Source organism: Coniophora puteana (genome assembly GCF_000271625.1).
Source record: "Coniophora puteana RWD-64-598 SS2 unplaced genomic scaffold CONPUscaffold_3, whole genome shotgun sequence".
In the NCBI taxonomy this organism is placed as follows: domain Eukaryota; kingdom Fungi; phylum Basidiomycota; class Agaricomycetes; order Boletales; family Coniophoraceae; genus Coniophora; species Coniophora puteana.
The window spans coordinates 883979-902639 of record NW_006913055.1 but is presented as its reverse complement, the minus strand read 5'-3'; the positions used below and the strand labels follow the sequence as shown (position 1 = coordinate 902639).

Genomic DNA, 18661 nt, shown 5'->3' with positions numbered 1-18661 from the left:
TGTCGAGTAAGCTGAAAGGATTTAGAATTGGCGGGCGGAAGGGCGGTCACATGGGCTAGTGATGTTATGAAGGGGGCCGATCTGAGCCACTCACCGCGGGCGGGAGCATTTGAGTGGCCTACTTTCCCCCGCTACCGCGCTTCCTCGGCTCTCGGCGTCTGATCCAGATGCGAATCGCGGAGTAGACGATGCGGAACTACAGCGGGCGACTAATGGAGCAGTTTGCCGCATTCAAACAAGGGAGAACTCTGCTTATATAGTTGACGAAAGGTAATGTCATTGTGGGTGCGGCGGGTGGGAGATACTCAATGCGCTAAACTCCCGCCTCTCGCGCTTCCTCGGCTCTCGGCGTTTGAGCCAGATGCGAATCCCAGAGCAGACGATGTGGAACTACGGCGGGCGGATCACCGAATACCTTTCTGCGTTCTCATAGGAGAGAACTCTGTTTATATGGGTGAAGCAGCCCCGCGTCAGTATAGCTGTGGCGGACGGGTAACATTCACACACGCGTACTCCCGCTTCTCGCGCTTCCTCGGCTCTCCCCGTTTGATCCAGATGCGAATCCTGGAGGAGAAAATGTGGAACTACGGCGGGCGCATACCGAAGCACCTTCTAGGCTCACGCAGAGGAGAACTCTGTTTATGTGGACGGAGATTCCCTATTGGTCATGGTATACGCGGCGGGCGGGCAACATTGAGTCACATTGTCATGTTTGGCTCACAGGGGACTGAGCGTGGAGGTGATAGGTCCGAATACGATAGGGAAGAAAAAGCCATCGTCGAAAACCGCGGTTGTGTTCTCGGTTTGACAGGCGAGTGGGAAGGGAAGCATAGCTGGTATGGCGGCAAGATCCAGCAGGTCATCACTCTACGCGTCTCGGGAAACCCAGGGCAAGAGCGTTACGAATTTGAGCTTGAGAAACCCAAGATCTCTCGCTCTCACTGCCTCTCGCGCTTCCTCGGCTCTCGCCGTCTAATCCAGATGCAAATCCCGGATCAGACAATGTGGAACTACCGCGCGTGCATCACGGAGTACCTGTCGCGCCACTCGTTTGCGATGTGGGGACGCGGCGTATGCAAAGGAGAAACAGGGTTAAAACCGCCCAACGTGATTGCGGGTGAAGCGGGCAGTAAATATGCCTTCTCCTATAATGCCGCCTCTCGTGCCTCCTCTTCCTTGGCGTTGGCAGATATGGATCCCAAAGCATAAGATGTGGAACTACCCCCTGTGTCCAATGTGTACGTCTACTACTACTGGACAGAGTAAGACTATTAAGCAGTCTTTGGGCCCCTTGACCACTCTGGTTGGCATGTCCCCGCCCATACTTGCACTCCTTGCTTCATATAGAAAGCAGAGCATACTCTATTGCCATCGACAATTGGAACAGAATGCCTGAGCAGCTTCCCGCAGACAGCAATCACACAGCCGGGGGGATATGCAAATTGAAGTCCCAGGGCGGAAAGGTTGAACACTCCGCCATCATAGTCACCCGCCGTAAATAAGATGTCATACCAAGGGAGGTAGCCGCCCGTGTCTTTATGCGGTTCGGTGACCCGATTTGCAATGACGCCAACGCCAGTGAAAACAGAATCCCAAAGCCGAGCACAGGGAGTTGTGTGGAAATTCTTGCAAAGGCCGAGGACCTCCCGCGCGGCCGCATATTGCTGCGGATGGGTCAATGCGAGGATGAGATTAACAAGACAAAATAGGTGGTGGGAGCCCGCCGCCCAAGACTGAATTGAAGGGTGGCGGCGGAAGTTGGCGCTCGACACAGGGGGGTTCAATAATTCTCCTGGCTAGTAGTGACTAATGAGCTCATTCCCGCCCGCCATATCAGCAGACTTACCCCTTGGCCAATCCCATACCAACCCATGGAGATATCTATTGACCCCGGAGGAAGCGCGGTGGCCCTATCCGCGATAGGCTCCCAAAAGCTGGCGGGACTCTGGCGCCACCTGTTGCGATCTTCAGCGATTCCTGAAAGCATATTTTGCTTCAACAATGGCAAAACATTGTTGTGGTATTCCTACAGTGATTGTGTCAACCTCCTGTGAATCACTCTTCCGCGGACTTACATTGTGTGCGGACATAGAGATAGCAAATGGTAAGTACCAGGCCAGTACCTTCTCGTTCGCGTCGACTATCTTGCAAGGTTTCACAGCGCGGATGGTGGATCCCCGTGCATGTTGCTCCAAAGCATTTACCCGATCCCACATGTCGTCCGCTGAATCCACGAAGATGGCGGGGCGGATCTGAGCATCACATGCGTCTTGAAATGGCCCCAAGCCGTCTTTCCGCGCTTTGACTTTTTCGACATGAGCGAGATATTCTTCAACCGTTAAGGACAGTCGGACTGCATGTCATCAGTATATTTGTAGCATATCTGAAACGCGAATCAACCTATGCGGGTGTTTGCCTCCGCTATTTCGAGGCTGACCCGCCAGCAATCATATGCCAGCTCCGCGGAAAGAGCTTCGGGCGGAGTGGGTCGATCTGGTTGTTCAGCAAAGCACGCCTTGCCATAGTCTACAACACAGTCAATAAATTCGAGACTATGGAGAAAATTATACCGAGCCGCTTGAAGTGCTTCCTCATCTCGTGATGACCACCCCTCGTTTGTCTGATAAACACCAGTCATAGCAGGGTTTGATATTTTTCATCCTCTGCTTTCCGCCTTTATATTCAATACTGCGGGCGAAATCGGAATTAGCATAGCATCTCGGCAGTGGAACAATCCACTGGTCAGCGATCACGTGACATATACGGCGGCAATCAACAAACATCAATAAGAGCAAATTCAGGCGATTTGATACATATAGGGGCCCCGAATGTCCTTCAGTCCTCTGTTTGCGTCGCACCCATGTCCGCTAACGTGTCCACTAAAGTCAAGCGTCCCCGCGTCCCCGATTGGTTTCCGGACCTGGGTTTCAAGCACCCATCGTCTGATGCGGATTTTCATGCTGTGTTTCTCGTCTTTGAGGCTCGCGTCCGCGAAGCTTTGTCCAAGAAAGAACACGCGGCTCCGACAGTTTTTCTGCAGCATTGGGTTCCAATGGCGGTAAGTAGAGATTCTTTCCGCCCGCCGAGGCTGCATAACCGCCCCACGCAGAGAGCTATGCTTCCATTGATGGCCTACGCGAAGAAGGCCAGTAAAATTCAGCCGCCAATCCTGCTGGAGCGCGCGTTGGTGGGCGGTCTGCCAACAGATGACGCCCGCTTTCCAATTAAAGCGGCAGACCTCTCCGCCTCCGACTTTCAACGCCCCGCCGATATCGGCACCGAGTTGTGGTGGAGTGAGTGGGGAACCCCAGTGGTCCACACCAATAACCTGCCCAAGGATGTGCCCGCTGTGGAAGAACCTAGGGTTCCGCCCGCCTCTCTCCTCTTCTCCGACGTCAATGCGATGGCGGATCCCCAGGCTACTCAGGCGCCCGCTTCACCAGCATTATCCCGCCAAAGCGACACTCCGACAGCGGCCCCACGTGAAAAGGAACGCCCGGCCAAGCGGCGAAGAGTAACCGCTGCAGAAAGTGCTGCAGCAAGTACTGCTCCCCAACTCCCCAGTGAGCCCTGGGGTTCTATCCCGCATTTCCTGTATTTGAGCTAACGGTTCCCTTCCAGAGCGTAAGACAGTTCGAGCGGGCGGACGCGGTGGTGCTGTTGACCAAGCATCCGCCTCGATGAGTGCATCTCCCCAACCAGCCGCGAGTGGGTCTACTCACAAAGGCGATGACACTGTTGCCTCCATCAGGGCCGCTCAGCGAGTCCAGTCGGTTGCCATTTCAAAGCTGCGGTCCGAGCTGGAATTGTTAGGGCAAGAGATCGTCAAGGCCAACCGCCGTCTTGATCGGACCCCTACCATGGAACTCGCGGATAGACTGGAGGCGCGGATGGATGCACTTCAGGCGGGCCACACTATCTTACAGAGGGAACGTGAGATTCAGGACTTTATGCTGAAGGCCCAGCATGACCAAATCGCGACTTTGACGGAGGAGAAGGCGGCGGCGCAAGCGGCCAGGGCAGCTCGGAAAGCGGACAAGCTCGCTCGCTCGGCGGGGCGTCAGCCGCCAGCCAACTAATTTGCACGATGTACTACGGCGGCAGGTGATCTAGTTGTGGTGGTTATGCGTGTATGCAATCTTGATGCGGCAATGAAATGAACACTACCTTTCTGATACCACAATAGGCCTCTCCCACGTAGTATACTTATCAATGTTAGGTATAGGGCCGACTCATTTGACTTATGCAATAACCACCCGCGTCTTCGACGTCCACCCAACGAGGATGACAATCATCCGCCTACACGACAAATAACGCGTTGGCTGCCTCGATCGTGCTTGCTCATCTTCCTGCGAACGTTCAACCATAAGCATAGAGTTCTCCTTTGCGTGAACAGGGAAAAACACTCGACCACACAACATAAACAAGGGACAGGAGGGGTACTCGGGTATGCCCCCCGCCGTAGCTCCACATTGTCTGCGCCTGGAAGAGGAAGCACAAAATGCCGGAGTACAGGTGTATGAATGCTACCCGCCCGCCGCAGCTACATTGACGCAGGGCTGCTTCAACCATGTAAACAGAGTTCTCCTGTGCACGAACCTAGAAAATGCTGGGCTATGCGCCCGCCGTAGTTCCACATCGTCTGCTCCGGGATTTGCATCTGGATTAAACGCCGAGAGCCGAGGCAGCGCGAGAGGCGGTGACAGTGAGAGATCTTGGCTTCCTCGAGCTCGAAGTCATACCACTCTTGCCCTGGGTTTCCCGAGACGCGTAGAGTGATGACCTGCTGGATCTTGCCGCCATACCAGCTATGCTTCCCTTCCCACTCGCCTGTCAAACCGAGAACACAACCGCGGTTTTCGACGATGGCTTTTTCTTCCCTATCGTATTCGGACCTATCACCTCCACGCTCAGTCCCCTGTGAGCCAAACATGACAATGTGACTCAATGTTGCCCGCCCGCCGTGTATACCATGACCAATAGGGAATCTCCGTCCACATAAACAGAGTTCTCCTCTGCGTGAGCCTAGAAGGTGCTTCGGTATGCGCCCGCCGTAGTTCCACATTTTCTCCTCCAGGATTCGCATCTGGATCAAACGGGGAGAGCCGAGGAAGCGCGAGAAGCGGGAGTACACGTGTGTGAATGTTACCCGCCCGCTACAGATACAATGACGTAGGGCTGCTCCACCCATGTAAACAGAGTTCTCCTGTGCGCGAACCTAGAAAGTGCTTGACTATCCGCCCGCCGTAGTTCCACATCGTTTGCTCCGGGATTCGCATCTGGATCAGACGCCGAGAGCCGAGGAAGCGCGAGTGGCGGGACATTAAGGCATTGATTAATTCCCGCCCGCCCATACACCGTTCCCTTGGGCAGCTTCAGCTATATAAACAGAGTTCTCCTTTGCGTGAACGGGGAAGGTAGCCAGTTTTATGCGGGCGGTGGTTCCACATTGTCTGCTGCGGGATTAGCATCTGGATTAGACGCCGAGAGCCGAGGAAGCGCGAGAGGCGGGAGTGTAGCGACCCAATGTCGCCCGCCCGCCGTAGCTACAATGACGTAGGGCTGCTTCACCCATATAAACAGAGTTCTCCTCTGCGTGAGCCTAGAAGCACTTGGCTACGCGCCCGCCGTAGTTCCACATTGTCTGCTCCGGGATTCGCTTCTGGATCAAACGCCGGGTTCTGAGAAAGGGCGAGAGGCGGGAGAATAAATGAATGAGTATGACCCGCCGGCCGCAGCTATAATGACATAGGGATTCTTCGCCCACATAAACAGAGTTCTCCTCTGCTTGAACCTGGAAAAGCACTTGGTTACAATCCCGCCACACGCTGAGACCCGAGGAAGCCCAAGAGGCGGGGTTATAGGGACCATTGAAGACACCACCCTCTGCCACTGGCATCACTTTCATCAATGAAGATGGATCAAGGCATCTGGCTTTTGGTGTATCCTATGGCGCAAATATTTCATAACAGTAGGCATAGTGCTAACGTGGCTATTCTAGGTAGCTTTCAAATACCCTTGATTTTTGGCTCCGCCATTCTTCCAGCTACCTACATTTGTACGGAGCCGCCTACCATTTCCTGATCCTCCCTCGTTGTTGGCCCCAGTATCAGTCACCTTATCCGCTTTCGAGGTCGCTCGGCGAGCACGTTTACTCACTCCAGAAGGGTCTCCGCCCACGGCTTTCCGCTTTGTCCTTGTGACAGGGACCTTGGCAGGCACTGGGGAAGCATCTTGAGGAGATTGGAGCAGGGCTGTCCTGCTCTTCTTGCTGGCAGGGTCCCTAGTAACATTTGCAGCAGCGGTTGTTGGGGAATTCAATGAGATAGGCAGGGCATCTGGGACTCTGGGGGTGACGACGGGCGGAGAGGGTTCCTTGGGTGGGATAGAGGCTACAATCTTTGGCGATTTGTTAGTAGACAGGCCATTATTCACGGGCGGGATACTGGAGGGAGCAGTCTCAGTTGTTGACATCCTAGAGGGAATAAGAACAGTGGGCGGGATGGCGGACGTAGCAACTTCAGTGGGTGGGATGATAGAGAGAGCAGTGTTGACAGGAGGGCTGTTAGAAGGACCAGCTTCCACAGATGGGATAATAGAGCGAGCGGCATCGGCGGGCGGGATGCTAGAGGAAGCAGCTTCCCCAGATGGGATACTAGAGGGAGCGGCTTCGGCGGGCGGGCTGGTGGAGATAACAGGCTGGGTGGGAGGGACAGACGATACAGTAGCTCCTGCTACAGGGGTGGATGAAGGAGGTAGAGGTGTCAAGGGGGCTGGGGACGACCCACTTGAGGCAGAATTTCCCTTCAGAACAAACCTAACAGGGTCTGTTCCCCCGCTTTGAATACAAACCCATTGCTTAAATAACAATGTCAAGGCGGGCTTGGTCATGTCAGAGGGTTCCTGGAGGGTAACACAGGGTTCTTCATGGAAATAAATCCCTGTCCTTGGGATGACAATGTTCCGCCAAGAGATCCGCTTCTTCGACCCAGTGTCCAATGTGTAGACTGCCTGCATACAATCACGGAAGGTAGCCTTGAGCACATCATGAGGGGCCTTCCAGCAATTATCTAGCAAAAGAGGATAGCCATCCGCCCGCAATCGGTAGAGTTGTGTAGTCACTCGGGTAGACTTGCCCTTTACTGTCTGTCCAGTTGGACGCTTGCCTTTGACAACAGGGTTTATTATTGGACATAGGTACAATGAAAGAACAGAACACCCACCAATATACCTCTCAAATATATGTTCTGAGAATCTTGCAGGCCAAGGCAACTCGCCTGGGGGAGCCACCCGCCTATTCTTGTCAAAGTACTGCGGGTGACGTTTGCAAAACATATTTGGGTCATCTGAGAATACCATCCCTGTGTGTCCAGTTCGTGGATTACCATCCTTATCGCGGTAGCCAACGTATGTCGAAGACTCCCCGCCCCAGTGCCGCATGATATGCAGATAATCGCGGACCATATGGTCCCCCAAGCCTTTTGCTGCATCCCTAATAATTCTGCCATGAGAGGCCTGTGTACAGTAAAGGGCAATCTGCTTACCGTCGCTGTATGTCCCGTGGGGCGCCTTTCTCATTCCAAAGGTCTGCAACCTTATTCCAGCTCTCCTGCACCTCTTCACCCAGAAACCCCCATAGATACGCCCTTGTTCGACTCCAGTGTCCCACCCATCGACCGTCATTACCATCCAGGGGACAAGGCTTCAAGTCATTCTCAGTCAGAGGCTTCCCTTGCATCTGCTTGAGAGTTGTATATCTCTCCCAGGCCCCAGGCAAGTAAGCCTCAATGTTATCTTTCTTGCACTGACAGAAAGCTTTGAAGCCACTCCAAACCCCCCATGGACCACTGTTCCGCCCCGCCGTCATGCCATCTGAACCCTTCAAGGCAATGTTAAGTGGGTCAAAGTAAGCCCAAATCAACTATCAGAAGCAAGTAAGCACAGATGCTGAACAAGAATGCTCTGCATACCTTTTCCAACTTTTCCAGACCAGCCACACTGCCTTCTAACTCAATATGCTTATGAACAAGCACCCGCGCTAACTTCCAGCAAACATCATCGAGGTTCCGATGGCGGACAGTAATGTGGCGGGATTTAGCAAGAACGTCCCACTCAGCCCGCCATTCCTCCATACTTGCCTTCACCTCCTCTGATAAACAAGGATCTTTGAGGAGGGCGGCTCGTTTGCTAGGTTCATTTTCCTCATCCGCCAATAGCTCGCCCGGGCCGCAATCAGCAACCAACCGTGCAATAGATTCTGGATCGTCGATGGATGGATTGTTGTCACCGTTGGAAGGAATGCCAGCTAAAGAACTGTGGGGGGGGGAGTTGTCTGAAGGGTTGTCTGAAGAGTTGTCTGAAGGGTTAGCAGGAGATATGGTTGGAGTATTGATGACAGTGTCCGCAGGCGTGTTGGCGGGACTGTTGGCGGGACTGTTGGCGGGACTGTTGGCGGGACTGTTGGCGGGACTGTTGGCGGGATTGTTGGCGGGATTGTTGGCGGGACTGTTGGCGGGACTGTTGGCAGGACTGTTGGCAGGACTGTTGGCGGCGGAGGAAGACTGATTGTCGGTGTGGGAAGGCATCAAAGAAGTTAAGAAGAGATGTGGAAAAGGGAGAAAAGAATGTGAACTGTGGAACTGTTGAGGCAGCCTGCCTTTTAAGCTTTTTCACAAATCCCTCTCCCAGGGGCATTAAATCACTAGATCAATAAACCAGTGTTTCGGAGGGCAAGAACTCCTTTCCACCTGTCATTGATCATCACTCCCTGCTCTGGGTTCATATCAATTGGTCAACTGTTCGGATCCCACACACATGGATACTATGTAACCAAGGTAATGGTTACTTCCAACCCACCGGAGTTAAGCTTCCTAATATAATCTTCCCAACACTCGATATAGCCTTTGGGAGACTATTCAATGGGTAAATGGAGGCTGTAGGCGGACAAGGTCATGTGGCCTGGCATTGTATACAGGCTCAAGATTAGTGCTGATAAGAGCTGATGAGATAGATCCCTTAGCTCTCCTACTACTCCACCCTCATTGTCCACACTCTCCCATGCCAGTACGTCGACGAAACCTTGAAGGGGATCTTGCTGGGGACGATGGGACAGAGATGGAGACATCATATGAGCCTCAGGAAACTGTACAATGGGGCAGAGTGGTGGAGACGTATGTTCCTGTAACAACACAAGTTCACCATGATATTGCAGATGTTTTACCAACCCCAATGCACCTGGAGCCTAGCTTCGAATATGTCAGTTCATCACCAAACGCATCAAAGAGGCCTAGGCTACTGCTGGAGGACAATTACTCTGAAGATGGCCTTGAAGATTGCTTCTATGGATTGGAGGATGGGGACGACATGAACATACCTGTTGCTGGTGATGATGAGAAGTCTACAAAGGTGCGTGATGATAACATGCCTGCTCCCTCCACCTGTTAACCCCTCTCACATCAGGCAAGCCATGACTACCTAAGGCTATGGCAAAAATCTCTGCCCAAGTACATGGATTGTCTTGCATCATTGGAACACCGGTCTCTTGATCATACCACAGTTGGGCAGGAGTTGCATACCTCTCCCCTACCCATGTGCAGGTGGTGCAGATCCAAGGAATCTACTTGGCGATGTGATGATTGCTCGGGGTTTCCGGAGGGATGTGAAGAGTGTTTCTCGGAGGCTCATAAATTCCAGCCTTTTCATAATGTACGGTCATGGACAGGTGCGTACTCATGTAAACTGTTGATGATGCTGGAAATACCATTTCACACTAACAGGCACATACTATGAGCCCTCGTTCTTGTTCAGGGCTGGATTGTTTATCCACCTTGGTCATGGTGGCTCGCCCTGCCCTGCTCCCAGACTCAAGAAGAAGGAAAAGAACACTTCCCAGAAACCAGAGAGACTTTCTTTTCAAATTGGAATGGCAAAGGCATTCACAAGGGAGTATCTACACCATGATCTCCACCACACTTATCTGACTGTGGTCGATTGTAACGGTCTTCATCAAGTCCTTGTTGACTGGTGTCGGTGCAAGGATAGGGAAGACGAAGAGGTCCAACTGCTGAAGTTTGGTTTGTGTCCTGCTACACCCTCCGCGCCGCGTACCGCCTTCACCTTTCGAGTCCTGGACGACTTTTTGCTTCAAAACAGGGAGTGCAAAGTCCCCGCCATGAGCTATTTTGCTCAGTTGCAAAGGAAGACACTTGACATTGCACCTCATGAAGTTCCCGTACTTGGTCCAGCCCTAATGTGATGGAACGTATACTAACTTCTCCCATAGGGCAGATATAAAGAGCTTCTCCGCTGTGCAAGACAATGGAGATTGATAAAGGCGCTGCGGGCACATGGGCATTCACTTGGCGGAACAACGGAGGCAGCAGAAGGCGGAACAACAACGACGGCGGAAGGCGGACAAGATCTTCACCTATCTCAAGGCGATCTAGCTACATCTTGCCCAGCCTGTCCCCGCCCTGGTATTAACATGTCAGAGGGATGGGAGAATGATCCAGCCTGGTCAGTGCATCTGCGGACAGTGTTTCAAATGTAGCTGACCCGCCCAAACCTGACCCGCGTACACCTACAAGGTGGAAGCATTCAGTTACCCTGTGCATGGATGGCAACTTCAAGGCGGATCATCTAAAGATGAGGAAGGAAGAAACAGATGTCAGCCTGACTGACGGTTCAGGCTTTATGACAGAAAGCTCTGCATATGAAGCCCATCTCAAAACCCAATCAAACCAGAAGGAGGTGAGCCATCAATCTATTGCAAGGCGGAAGGGTGCAAATGTCCATTTCATAGATATCTACATGCAATGCACACCGCGCGGTTACACAGGCAAATGAATCTCGCGGATTGCACAAGGACGTCACTGGGATAGCCGCAGTTGCCTGTGGACGACATGGCTTCTTTGTGCCTGGTACAATTGTTAATTTTCAGAAAGGGGAACGGTGGGTATCTCCGCCATCATCCGCCACTCAAAGCTGAATCTGCCAAGCTTTTGCAACATTGACTGGGCACTGTACATGGCCTTGCTTTGGTTCACTGGAATTGCCCAAGTGTTTGTCCTTTACGATATTTGGTGCGTTTACGGAAAAAAGTTATGGGACAGATTTAGGTCAAGTAGTACCCTCAAAATGCCCAAGGACGTGGTCATCACGGGCGGCATTGGGCAATTTCATGTCCACGGTCACAAAGACAATTGCTTTGCAAGATTTTCGCCTGCGTTCCTTCTGGGGGCGGGATGGGTGGATGGAGAAATTCTTGAAACCTTGTGGTCTGCATTAAATGAAATCAGCCGAAGTACCCGCTCCATGACAACATCTCACCGTAGAGAGGTACTTGACGACCATATGGATGATTCAAATTGGAAGAAACTGGTCCGCCTTGGTGTGTGTTCCTCTGCCCGCGGGAATGTCGAGTTGACTAATGTTTTGAGGGTAGCGATGTCCTTGGTCGAAAAATGGCGCCGGGCACTTGTTGAATATGACATTTCGGTCGAAGTACTTGGCGGGCTGTCAGAAGTGGCGGGAGTGGAACAAGTGCAGAAATGGACTAGCGAACTTGAAGAGGCGCAGAAAGAGCGGCTTACCAACGAAAAGGCCATGGACCTGTTGACCATCCAGGACGATGATGCTCCTTCCCAAGCCAGCATCCAAGCAAAATTGGCGGGGCAGGCTCCTGGACAAACTGAGTCTATGACTGACATTGAATGGGTGGCAGACGGTATAGATATTGAAGTACAACAGTAAGTTAGAAGGTCTTCCTCCGAGCTGCTTCTGATCATGTATTATAAGAATGCAGGTTGCCGAGCTGGTCCGCGATGCAGAGACGCATGGCACGGCCGCGGCGCAGAAGGCACGGGACGCACGGCGGGCTTTAGAGACGCGGCTCACGTTTTGGCTACGTCAAGCCCGAGTCTTCATGGGGTCTCTGCTTGACGCAACTCCTGATCGGAAGGAGCTGCAGGAGCATCTCCAGCGAGCGGCCAAGCCGCGTCCTCCGCCAATGAGCAACCCAATATCATTGACTGACATTGGTGACTCACCAGAGCAATTTGTATTGCCCCTTCCATCCGCCTACGGAGCTGCAGCATGTGCCCGCCATCAGGTTGCGGACTTGGCCAAGTACGAGGGTGAGCTACGGGCGGGACAAATGAATGACGCTCTCAATGAAGTCAAGCTGGATATCGCCCGGAAGGCCATGATGTATGGTAACGAGATCCGTGCAGCAAAGGGCAGCCAAGCAGCACAGACAAGAGCAAGAGCTAGAGTAGCGCGGGTCGAAGATGATCTTGACCGCCACGCCAACATCTACCGTAAAGGATGGGAGGCAGCAATAAGCCTCAGCTGTCTCAATGCTAAATACGAAGAACTGCTGAGCAGCCACCTGAAAGCTAGTGCCGCAGAGCTAAACCCCGCCACAAGGGGTACAAGGAATTCGCGTCTGCCATGGCTATGGCGGACTCAGCTCGAGAGGGGCGGAGGGCCAGAGTGGCTAGTTACATGTGAGTTGCCTTGATTGCAGTCATCAGGGCAGTATTGCTGATACATATTTTATGACAGTTCAGCGAATCACTTGGATGCGTGAAAAGTGCCGCCTGGATCGATGGAGGGAAGAGATTGAAATCGTTGGGGAGGAGATGGAGCGCGTTCCTCGGTACTTCCGAACGCGGGCTCAAGAGTGGGCTAATCGAGTGGGATCCTCATCTGTTGGTACTGGCTACAAGGTCTGGGCTCGCAGCCAAGAAGCGATGTGGGGAAACTTGGCGCGGATGGCGGACATAGCATTTAAAGGCCGTCCACCCGCGCCGGTGCATATGTCCATTCAAGAGGGTAATACATTCTCGCTATAGAAAGTTTGTCTCAGGATCTCAACTATCCACCTCTGTGGGCCTCCACAATCTGATCGTTAATTCGAGAACTATATTTGAGCATATATACATAACATGATGGCTGTTTCAATGCGACCGCACTACACAAACGAGCGACGTGGGTACTCAGTTTTCCGGGAGCGGCAATTCCACATTGTTTGCTCCGGGATTTGCATCTGGATCAGACGCCGAGAGCCGAGGAAGCGCGAGGGGCGGGAGGTTGAGGCGTTGAATATCCCCCGCCCGCTCACACAGCGTCCATTTGGGCAGCTTCAGCCATATAAACAGAGTTCTCCTTTGCGCGAACAGGGAAGGTATCCAGTTTTAAGCGGGCGGTAGTTCCACATCGTTTGCTCCGGGATTTGCATCTGGATCAGACGCCGAGAGCCGAGGAAGCGCGAGGAGCGGGGCGTTGAGGCATTGAATATCCCCCGCCCGCCCATACACCGTCCAATTGCGCAGCTTCAGCCATATAAACAGAGTTCTCCTTTGCGCGAACAGAGAAGGTATCCAGTTTTACGCGGGCGATACTTCCACATAATTTGCTCAGGGATTCGCATCTGGATTAGACGCCGAGAGCCGAGAAAGCGCGAGGGGCGGGACATTAAGGCGTTGAATATCTCCCGCCCGCCTGAACACCATCCCATTGAGCAGCTTCAGCCATGTACGCGGAGTTCTCCTTTGCGCGAACGGGGAAAAATACGCGGCCAAAATGGCATAACCAGATTTCCGCCTTGGGGGAAGCAGCAGGTTCTCACACTGGCGGCGCCAATGGCGGAACTTATGTGTATCCTGCACCCGCGTACGACTTTATTTGATACGATGGCATATATGGCGGGTCAACGACGCATTCAAATTGTTATGCAGTGGTAGTATTACAAAGAAATTCAGAAGTGGAATTGAACTTTGAGAAGGCCTCGGCCAGGAGGGGATTGCAAGATAAAAACATGCCTCTCATGATCCGACATCGCAGCCGCCCGCGACCTCACGGCATTGCTAACCACCTCCAACCCCTGAGTGCCTTGGTCGCGGAAAAGGGCCTCCGTCGAAAAGAGAAACTCTTCCACCTCGTCCGCCGACATGGCTAGAAGGAGGCGGTCGACGTTGATTTGCCAGCGGCGCAAAGCTGGGTTGGGAGTGGTACCCTCGCCAGTGTTGACGACGGCGGCCGCATCGGAGGAGCTCGGAGGCTCGCGGGGAACAACGTCTGAGGGGACGTGATCGCCAGTGGTGTTGGGCCGTTTGGCGGGCGGCTTCGCGGGAGATGGTGACGCATGCTTACGTTTGGGCAGCGGGACAGAGGCGGCGGTCGGCGGGCTGTCGCTGACATCTATAACCATGCGTTCCGCCTCGCGAGTAGTCGGGGCGGGCGGAGGGATGGCGGGCGCGCTGACACCAGGCGGGGGCACATTGGGCGGAGTGGGGGCTGAGGTTTATCAAACGCCAGAATTGAAGTATTAAAGATATCGGCTTACCCATCGGCTCCTGCTCGTCCTCAGCAGAAGAGACGCTGTCGTCGCTACCGTAAGCCAAGTCCAAGGTGCCAGCGTTATATTGTTCAAGTTCGCTTTGCCATGCTGCTTCAATTTCCGCAAGACCTACACAAGGTGGTCAGCTGAAGGGGAATCAACAACAATGCTTTCTTACTTTGGGGGTTCCCGCTCGCAGTAGTAACAGCCGGTTGCGGGGTGCTGGGCGCACTCGTAGTCTTCGGCTCAACTGCTTTCTTTTTGCCCTTATCCTTGCTCTTCTTGGGCTGCTTAGTAGACGCAGAGGGGGGGAGATCCTCGTCCACCATAGTGACAGTCTCACCGAAGGGCTCTAGTGAACAGTTAGTGGCGGAACGGGGGCGGGAGCCTATACTGTGACTGACCTTCGTCGTCTGATGGGCTCATGAATGGGCCGGGTTGGGGGAGATTGGCAAAAATTGTGGACAATGGGCCGCGCTAAGTACCTTTTTTCTGACGCTTCCAAATGGAGATAGTATGCCATGAGGCACAGGCCATCTGGATCGAGATCTTTGAGAGATCGCCACCCGATCTCGTTATTCCCACGCTCGCAACTCAAAACCCATAAAGGCGCATTCCATTCCACAACCTACATGCTCACCATCATGTCCCGAGAGGGAAGCATAGTACCAAACTGGCCGGCGGCGGAAGGCGGGTGCTTCGTTACCCGCATCACTGACATTAGTCTACCTGGCGAGGTGAACCAGAAGAGCGAGGTGGTGCTCGGGGAGCCGTACTTTCTCAACGAACGCCAACGCACGTTCCGCACTGACGGCTACCATGCCCAGGAAATTATCAATCTTCTATGTTTCCGCCTCACCGTTGCAGTCCGCACCTACTGGGACAAGCGGGCGGGCCAAGGGATTCGTTTCATGTCGAAATGGAGCAATGAGGTGGTGAGTGGCGGATGACACTTGTTTGATCAGGTTGTATAATCCATTACCTCAGCTTTGGCTGGCAAAGGTCTTGGTCACCTTCGACAATTTTGGTATTGCTATCGAACCACCGCCTATACTGAAGTACGCACTTGGCCCCGGGGTTGATCCAACGGCGGCGCGGATGGATGCACAAGAATGGGACGAGTGCCGCCTGTGGTCGTCGAACGTTGGGCTGTGGCCGGCGATGGTCAACATGCCAAACCATTGGTGGAACAACTTGGCGGGCCCCGACAATAGTCCCGACATTACTGCTAGCCTCCCGCCGTCTCCGCCGTCTCCCACACCAAGCGTGCAAGATCAATTTCGCGGGCATTTTCAATTTCAGGCATCGACTCTTCGCTGGGAAATTCCTCCCGCCCATTCCAGCCATCAATCTGAATATGATGGACCGCGGGAGAACCATCAGGCTTTCCCGAGGCCTACGAACCATCCTCCCGTCCGCAGACCTATGGTCAACGCAGAGGCGGGCCCCTCCCGACTCGTGGGTAACGCAGAGGCAGGGCCGTCCCGCAATCAGAGACAATACGGCGGGTCGCGAACTCGCAGCTCCCCATATTGGTCCCGCGATTTACTGGACCTTGAAGCGGAGGAGGATCCCGACATTATTGATGTCTCTCCAAACCCCTACCGCCATCAACAAGTCATCGACCTTACATTGGACAGACAGAGCGATGTTGAAGCTGTCCCAGATGACCAGGTACACAAGTATTTACACACAGACTACAGTGTCACTTATAAACTGAAGGTGTTCCGGCCGCGACGTAACCCGCGGCGTGCGGTGGCTCAACGAACGAGTACGCATTCTCATTTCATTGATGTGATCCCGCCTAACTCCACATTACAAGGACCAGCCCCCATTGTCTTGGATCCGCCCGCAGATCCGACTTGGGAAGTGGGTTCAGCCGCCACCACGCCCTCCGACTCCGATTTCGACGAAGAATTCGACAGGTTGGAAGGTGGAGGTAGTGATCAATCCATGTTGTCAATGAGTGGACTTCTAACTCAACCTGTTAGCACTGGTCGAACTTTTTGACCTCATCATCGAAGAAATGGAAGAGACTGTGGAGAACGCCGCATCCGCCATCCAAAGAGCTGAATGGTTTCAGCGTGGTTGATTGCGGGTATCTTCATATCGGACATGTACTGTACAAATAGTATGCGGACACTTCAAATCTGCTTTTTCAATACATGAACCAGGTCATCCTTCTGGTATGAGGCTGTCCGCCATTGAGCAGACTTCAATAAGGCGGACGGAAGATACTTACAGGCCTCCCATCCCGCCTCTCGCGCTTTCATGGCCGAGGATTTTTCGTGTGACTTGTTGTGTTGTGCACTCTCCTGCGTTTTTTCTTTTCACAAAGGAGAACTTGGTTGTGGCGGCGTCGTATGCCCTCGTGTGTGATCCCGCGATATGCGCCTCCTCGAATCTCAGCGATCACTATGGCGGGCGGGTTGTCAAGTACCTTTCGCCTGGCTGATTCGCGTTTTGTGGGCCTTTCTTTTTGCTGGTTCCCGCGACGAAGAACTCTTCTTATGGTTGCATTTCATGTGGATTATAGGCTGTTGCAGTAGCCGACGGGCGGGCGGACCATGGTCATTTGGCTCGTTGCATTCAAGATGTTTCAATGTTACATTAGACAACGCATATTCAACTACTGATTATTGGCGTTAGCGGACCCGCTCGGCATCGTTTCCGCCACAAGGGTATCCCAGTCCATCCCGAGCTTTTCTGACATCTCCTTGTATTGATCAACGTGCGGCCGCCTTGAGATGTTGGTGATCATCGACCCCACGAGCTCCCGGAGGGCGATGACTTGGTCGGTGAGGTGATTGATGGCCAAGACACTGCTGTCGATCCGTTGCAGCATTTCCACGTGCGACATTGTATCATCCGCACCCCGCTGTCGCTTGCGCGTCGATTCTACCAAAATATGAGTAACATTTCATCATCGGCGGGTCGCGGATACTAACTGGAGCCGTCCTCCGCCTTTCTCTTACCCTTCCCTTCGTGCCTTGGGCCGAGCTTCTTCCACACGTCCTTGAGGGCGGGAACCTTGTGAAGGATATAATTGTACGCCTCATCCGGAATCTCTCGCCACTTATCGTCCGCGATCCCATCGGTATGTCCGCACTTCTTGTGACTCCCCTCTAGGCAAACCAGGCAGGCTCTGCCCGCCATTCCGACGCACCGTACGCGCTTGCGAGAGCAGCTGTGGCAGGGGATGAGATGCTCTACTGCATCGCCGTGCGGATAACCCGCAACTGGCTCGAATTCCGCCGGGTCGACCTTGGGGAGACCCAGGTCTTTGGCAAACTGCTCGGTGACCTTGGCCGCGGGATCTTCTTCCGCCCAGGATGTCTCGCTGGGCATCTTGGCGGCAAGGTTGGGAGCCACCACGTACTGCTCGTACAATCTGTCTAAGTCCTCCTCCGACATCATGGCGGGAAGGGAAGATTGAGTGTTTCCCACGGCGGCCTGAGCCGCCGCAGGAGGCGGACGTTGTTTGGGAGCGGCCGACTCAGAACTCGCGGCTGCGGTCTGGGCTTCAGGTACAGGCAGCCAGCGGGCCCACCACTGGTTTCCGCCAAGATCCGTTGGCAGGTGGGAGGATCGCGGGAGCTCCTCGCCGACGGGATAGCGGTATTTGTCCGAGAACGGGAGGTGGGGCTGGTGAACTGTGTTGACTACCTTCGGGAATGGTCCGTCAGGTCGGACCGCGGACGATATACGGCGGATATCTCGCTGTATGATGTAGTCATCTGGTTGGATTCCGCCACGTAATCAAGCATTAGACTTACCGCCATTGAGACCCATTCGAGCGTAAAGGCTATTTGATCCCCCGACGCCCGCGCAGTAGATCGCCGTTCCAGGGCAGCGCGTAGGCGGGCTTCGGACAACCACAGAAAGTGGACAACGTCCGACGTTGTCCACTCGGAGACAGGGGTGGCGGACAGCTCCGGTGGTGCCCATGTGGGCATTAACACAGCTTGCGGGTCTTGAGTCGCGGGGGCGGCGTTCGCCGGCGATGAAGAGGCTTTTGTTGGTAGAGACATGGTGGATCAGTGGTGGAGTGGGATGGAGGTAGAAGGGAGCGGATCGCGCATCATTTGAAGTGATTGTGGATTTGGCTTTATTTGTGCAAACTAGTCGTGTGAACGCCGCTTGACATTCGATTCGGGGGCAACCGACGCACAATGCCCGCGGTCTCCCGATTCTCGACTGCTTGCTGCATTTGGCAGCGGAAAGCACGTGGACCGAGGCGGCTCGCATTGCTTTCGTCGAGTCAAGGTCAATATGGTAGTACCATTAAGAGATTTGTCCAAGATCCGCCCGCGGCGGCAT

At 53.7% G+C, this 18661-nt stretch overlaps 8 protein-coding genes across 8 annotated transcripts; 4 read left to right on the top strand and 4 right to left on the bottom strand.

Annotated features, from left to right (window-relative positions):
• Positions 1-450: 450 nt before the first annotated feature.
• CONPUDRAFT_163120 (uncharacterized protein) lies at positions 451-1209 on the top strand (the record flags this gene model as incomplete). Its single annotated transcript, XM_007767522.1, has 1 exon — positions 451-1209. The coding sequence occupies one exon, from the start codon at positions 451-453 to the stop codon at positions 1207-1209; it is 759 nt and encodes a 252-aa protein (XP_007765712.1).
• Positions 1210-1271: 62 nt separating this feature from the next.
• On the bottom strand, positions 1272-1730 carry CONPUDRAFT_51115 (uncharacterized protein; the record flags this gene model as incomplete). Its single annotated transcript, XM_007767148.1, has 1 exon — positions 1272-1730. A coding segment is annotated over one exon (459 nt), but the record flags the coding sequence as incomplete, so codon positions are not given.
• Positions 1731-2860: 1130 nt separating this feature from the next.
• CONPUDRAFT_70769 (uncharacterized protein) lies at positions 2861-4079 on the top strand (the record flags this gene model as incomplete). The annotated part of the gene is made up of 3 exons (XM_007767211.1): positions 2861-3058; positions 3110-3563; positions 3622-4079. The coding sequence occupies 3 exons, from the start codon at positions 2861-2863 to the stop codon at positions 4077-4079; spliced, it is 1110 nt and encodes a 369-aa protein (XP_007765401.1).
• Positions 4080-4526: 447 nt separating this feature from the next.
• CONPUDRAFT_150886 (uncharacterized protein) lies at positions 4527-8585 on the bottom strand (the record flags this gene model as incomplete). The annotated part of the gene is made up of 7 exons (XM_007767521.1): positions 4527-4543; positions 4600-5156; positions 5219-5364; positions 6160-7166; positions 7224-7492; positions 7545-7921; positions 7971-8585. 7 exons carry the CDS (start codon positions 8583-8585, stop codon positions 4527-4529), a joined length of 2988 nt encoding a protein of 995 aa, XP_007765711.1.
• Positions 8586-9588: 1003 nt separating this feature from the next.
• Positions 9589-12854, top strand: CONPUDRAFT_49507 (uncharacterized protein; the record flags this gene model as incomplete). The annotated part of the gene is made up of 9 exons (XM_007767056.1): positions 9589-9721; positions 9777-10231; positions 10283-10515; positions 10587-10749; positions 10802-10950; positions 10998-11389; positions 11444-11747; positions 11797-12492; positions 12539-12854. 9 exons carry the CDS (start codon positions 9589-9591, stop codon positions 12852-12854), a joined length of 2841 nt encoding a protein of 946 aa, XP_007765246.1.
• Positions 12855-13759: 905 nt separating this feature from the next.
• On the bottom strand, positions 13760-14767 carry CONPUDRAFT_70766 (uncharacterized protein; the record flags this gene model as incomplete). The annotated part of the gene is made up of 4 exons (XM_007767210.1): positions 13760-14298; positions 14348-14470; positions 14520-14693; positions 14746-14767. 4 exons carry the CDS (start codon positions 14765-14767, stop codon positions 13760-13762), a joined length of 858 nt encoding a protein of 285 aa, XP_007765400.1.
• Positions 14768-14985: 218 nt separating this feature from the next.
• CONPUDRAFT_70765 (uncharacterized protein) lies at positions 14986-16433 on the top strand (the record flags this gene model as incomplete). Its single annotated transcript, XM_007767209.1, has 4 exons — positions 14986-15276; positions 15329-16112; positions 16164-16280; positions 16333-16433. 4 exons carry the CDS (start codon positions 14986-14988, stop codon positions 16431-16433), a joined length of 1293 nt encoding a protein of 430 aa, XP_007765399.1.
• A 537-nt stretch (positions 16434-16970) lies between these two features.
• CONPUDRAFT_150881 (uncharacterized protein) lies at positions 16971-18372 on the bottom strand (the record flags this gene model as incomplete). Its single annotated transcript, XM_007767520.1, has 3 exons — positions 16971-17239; positions 17290-18061; positions 18118-18372. 3 exons carry the CDS (start codon positions 18370-18372, stop codon positions 16971-16973), a joined length of 1296 nt encoding a protein of 431 aa, XP_007765710.1.
• Between the last annotated feature and the right edge of the window lie 289 nt (positions 18373-18661).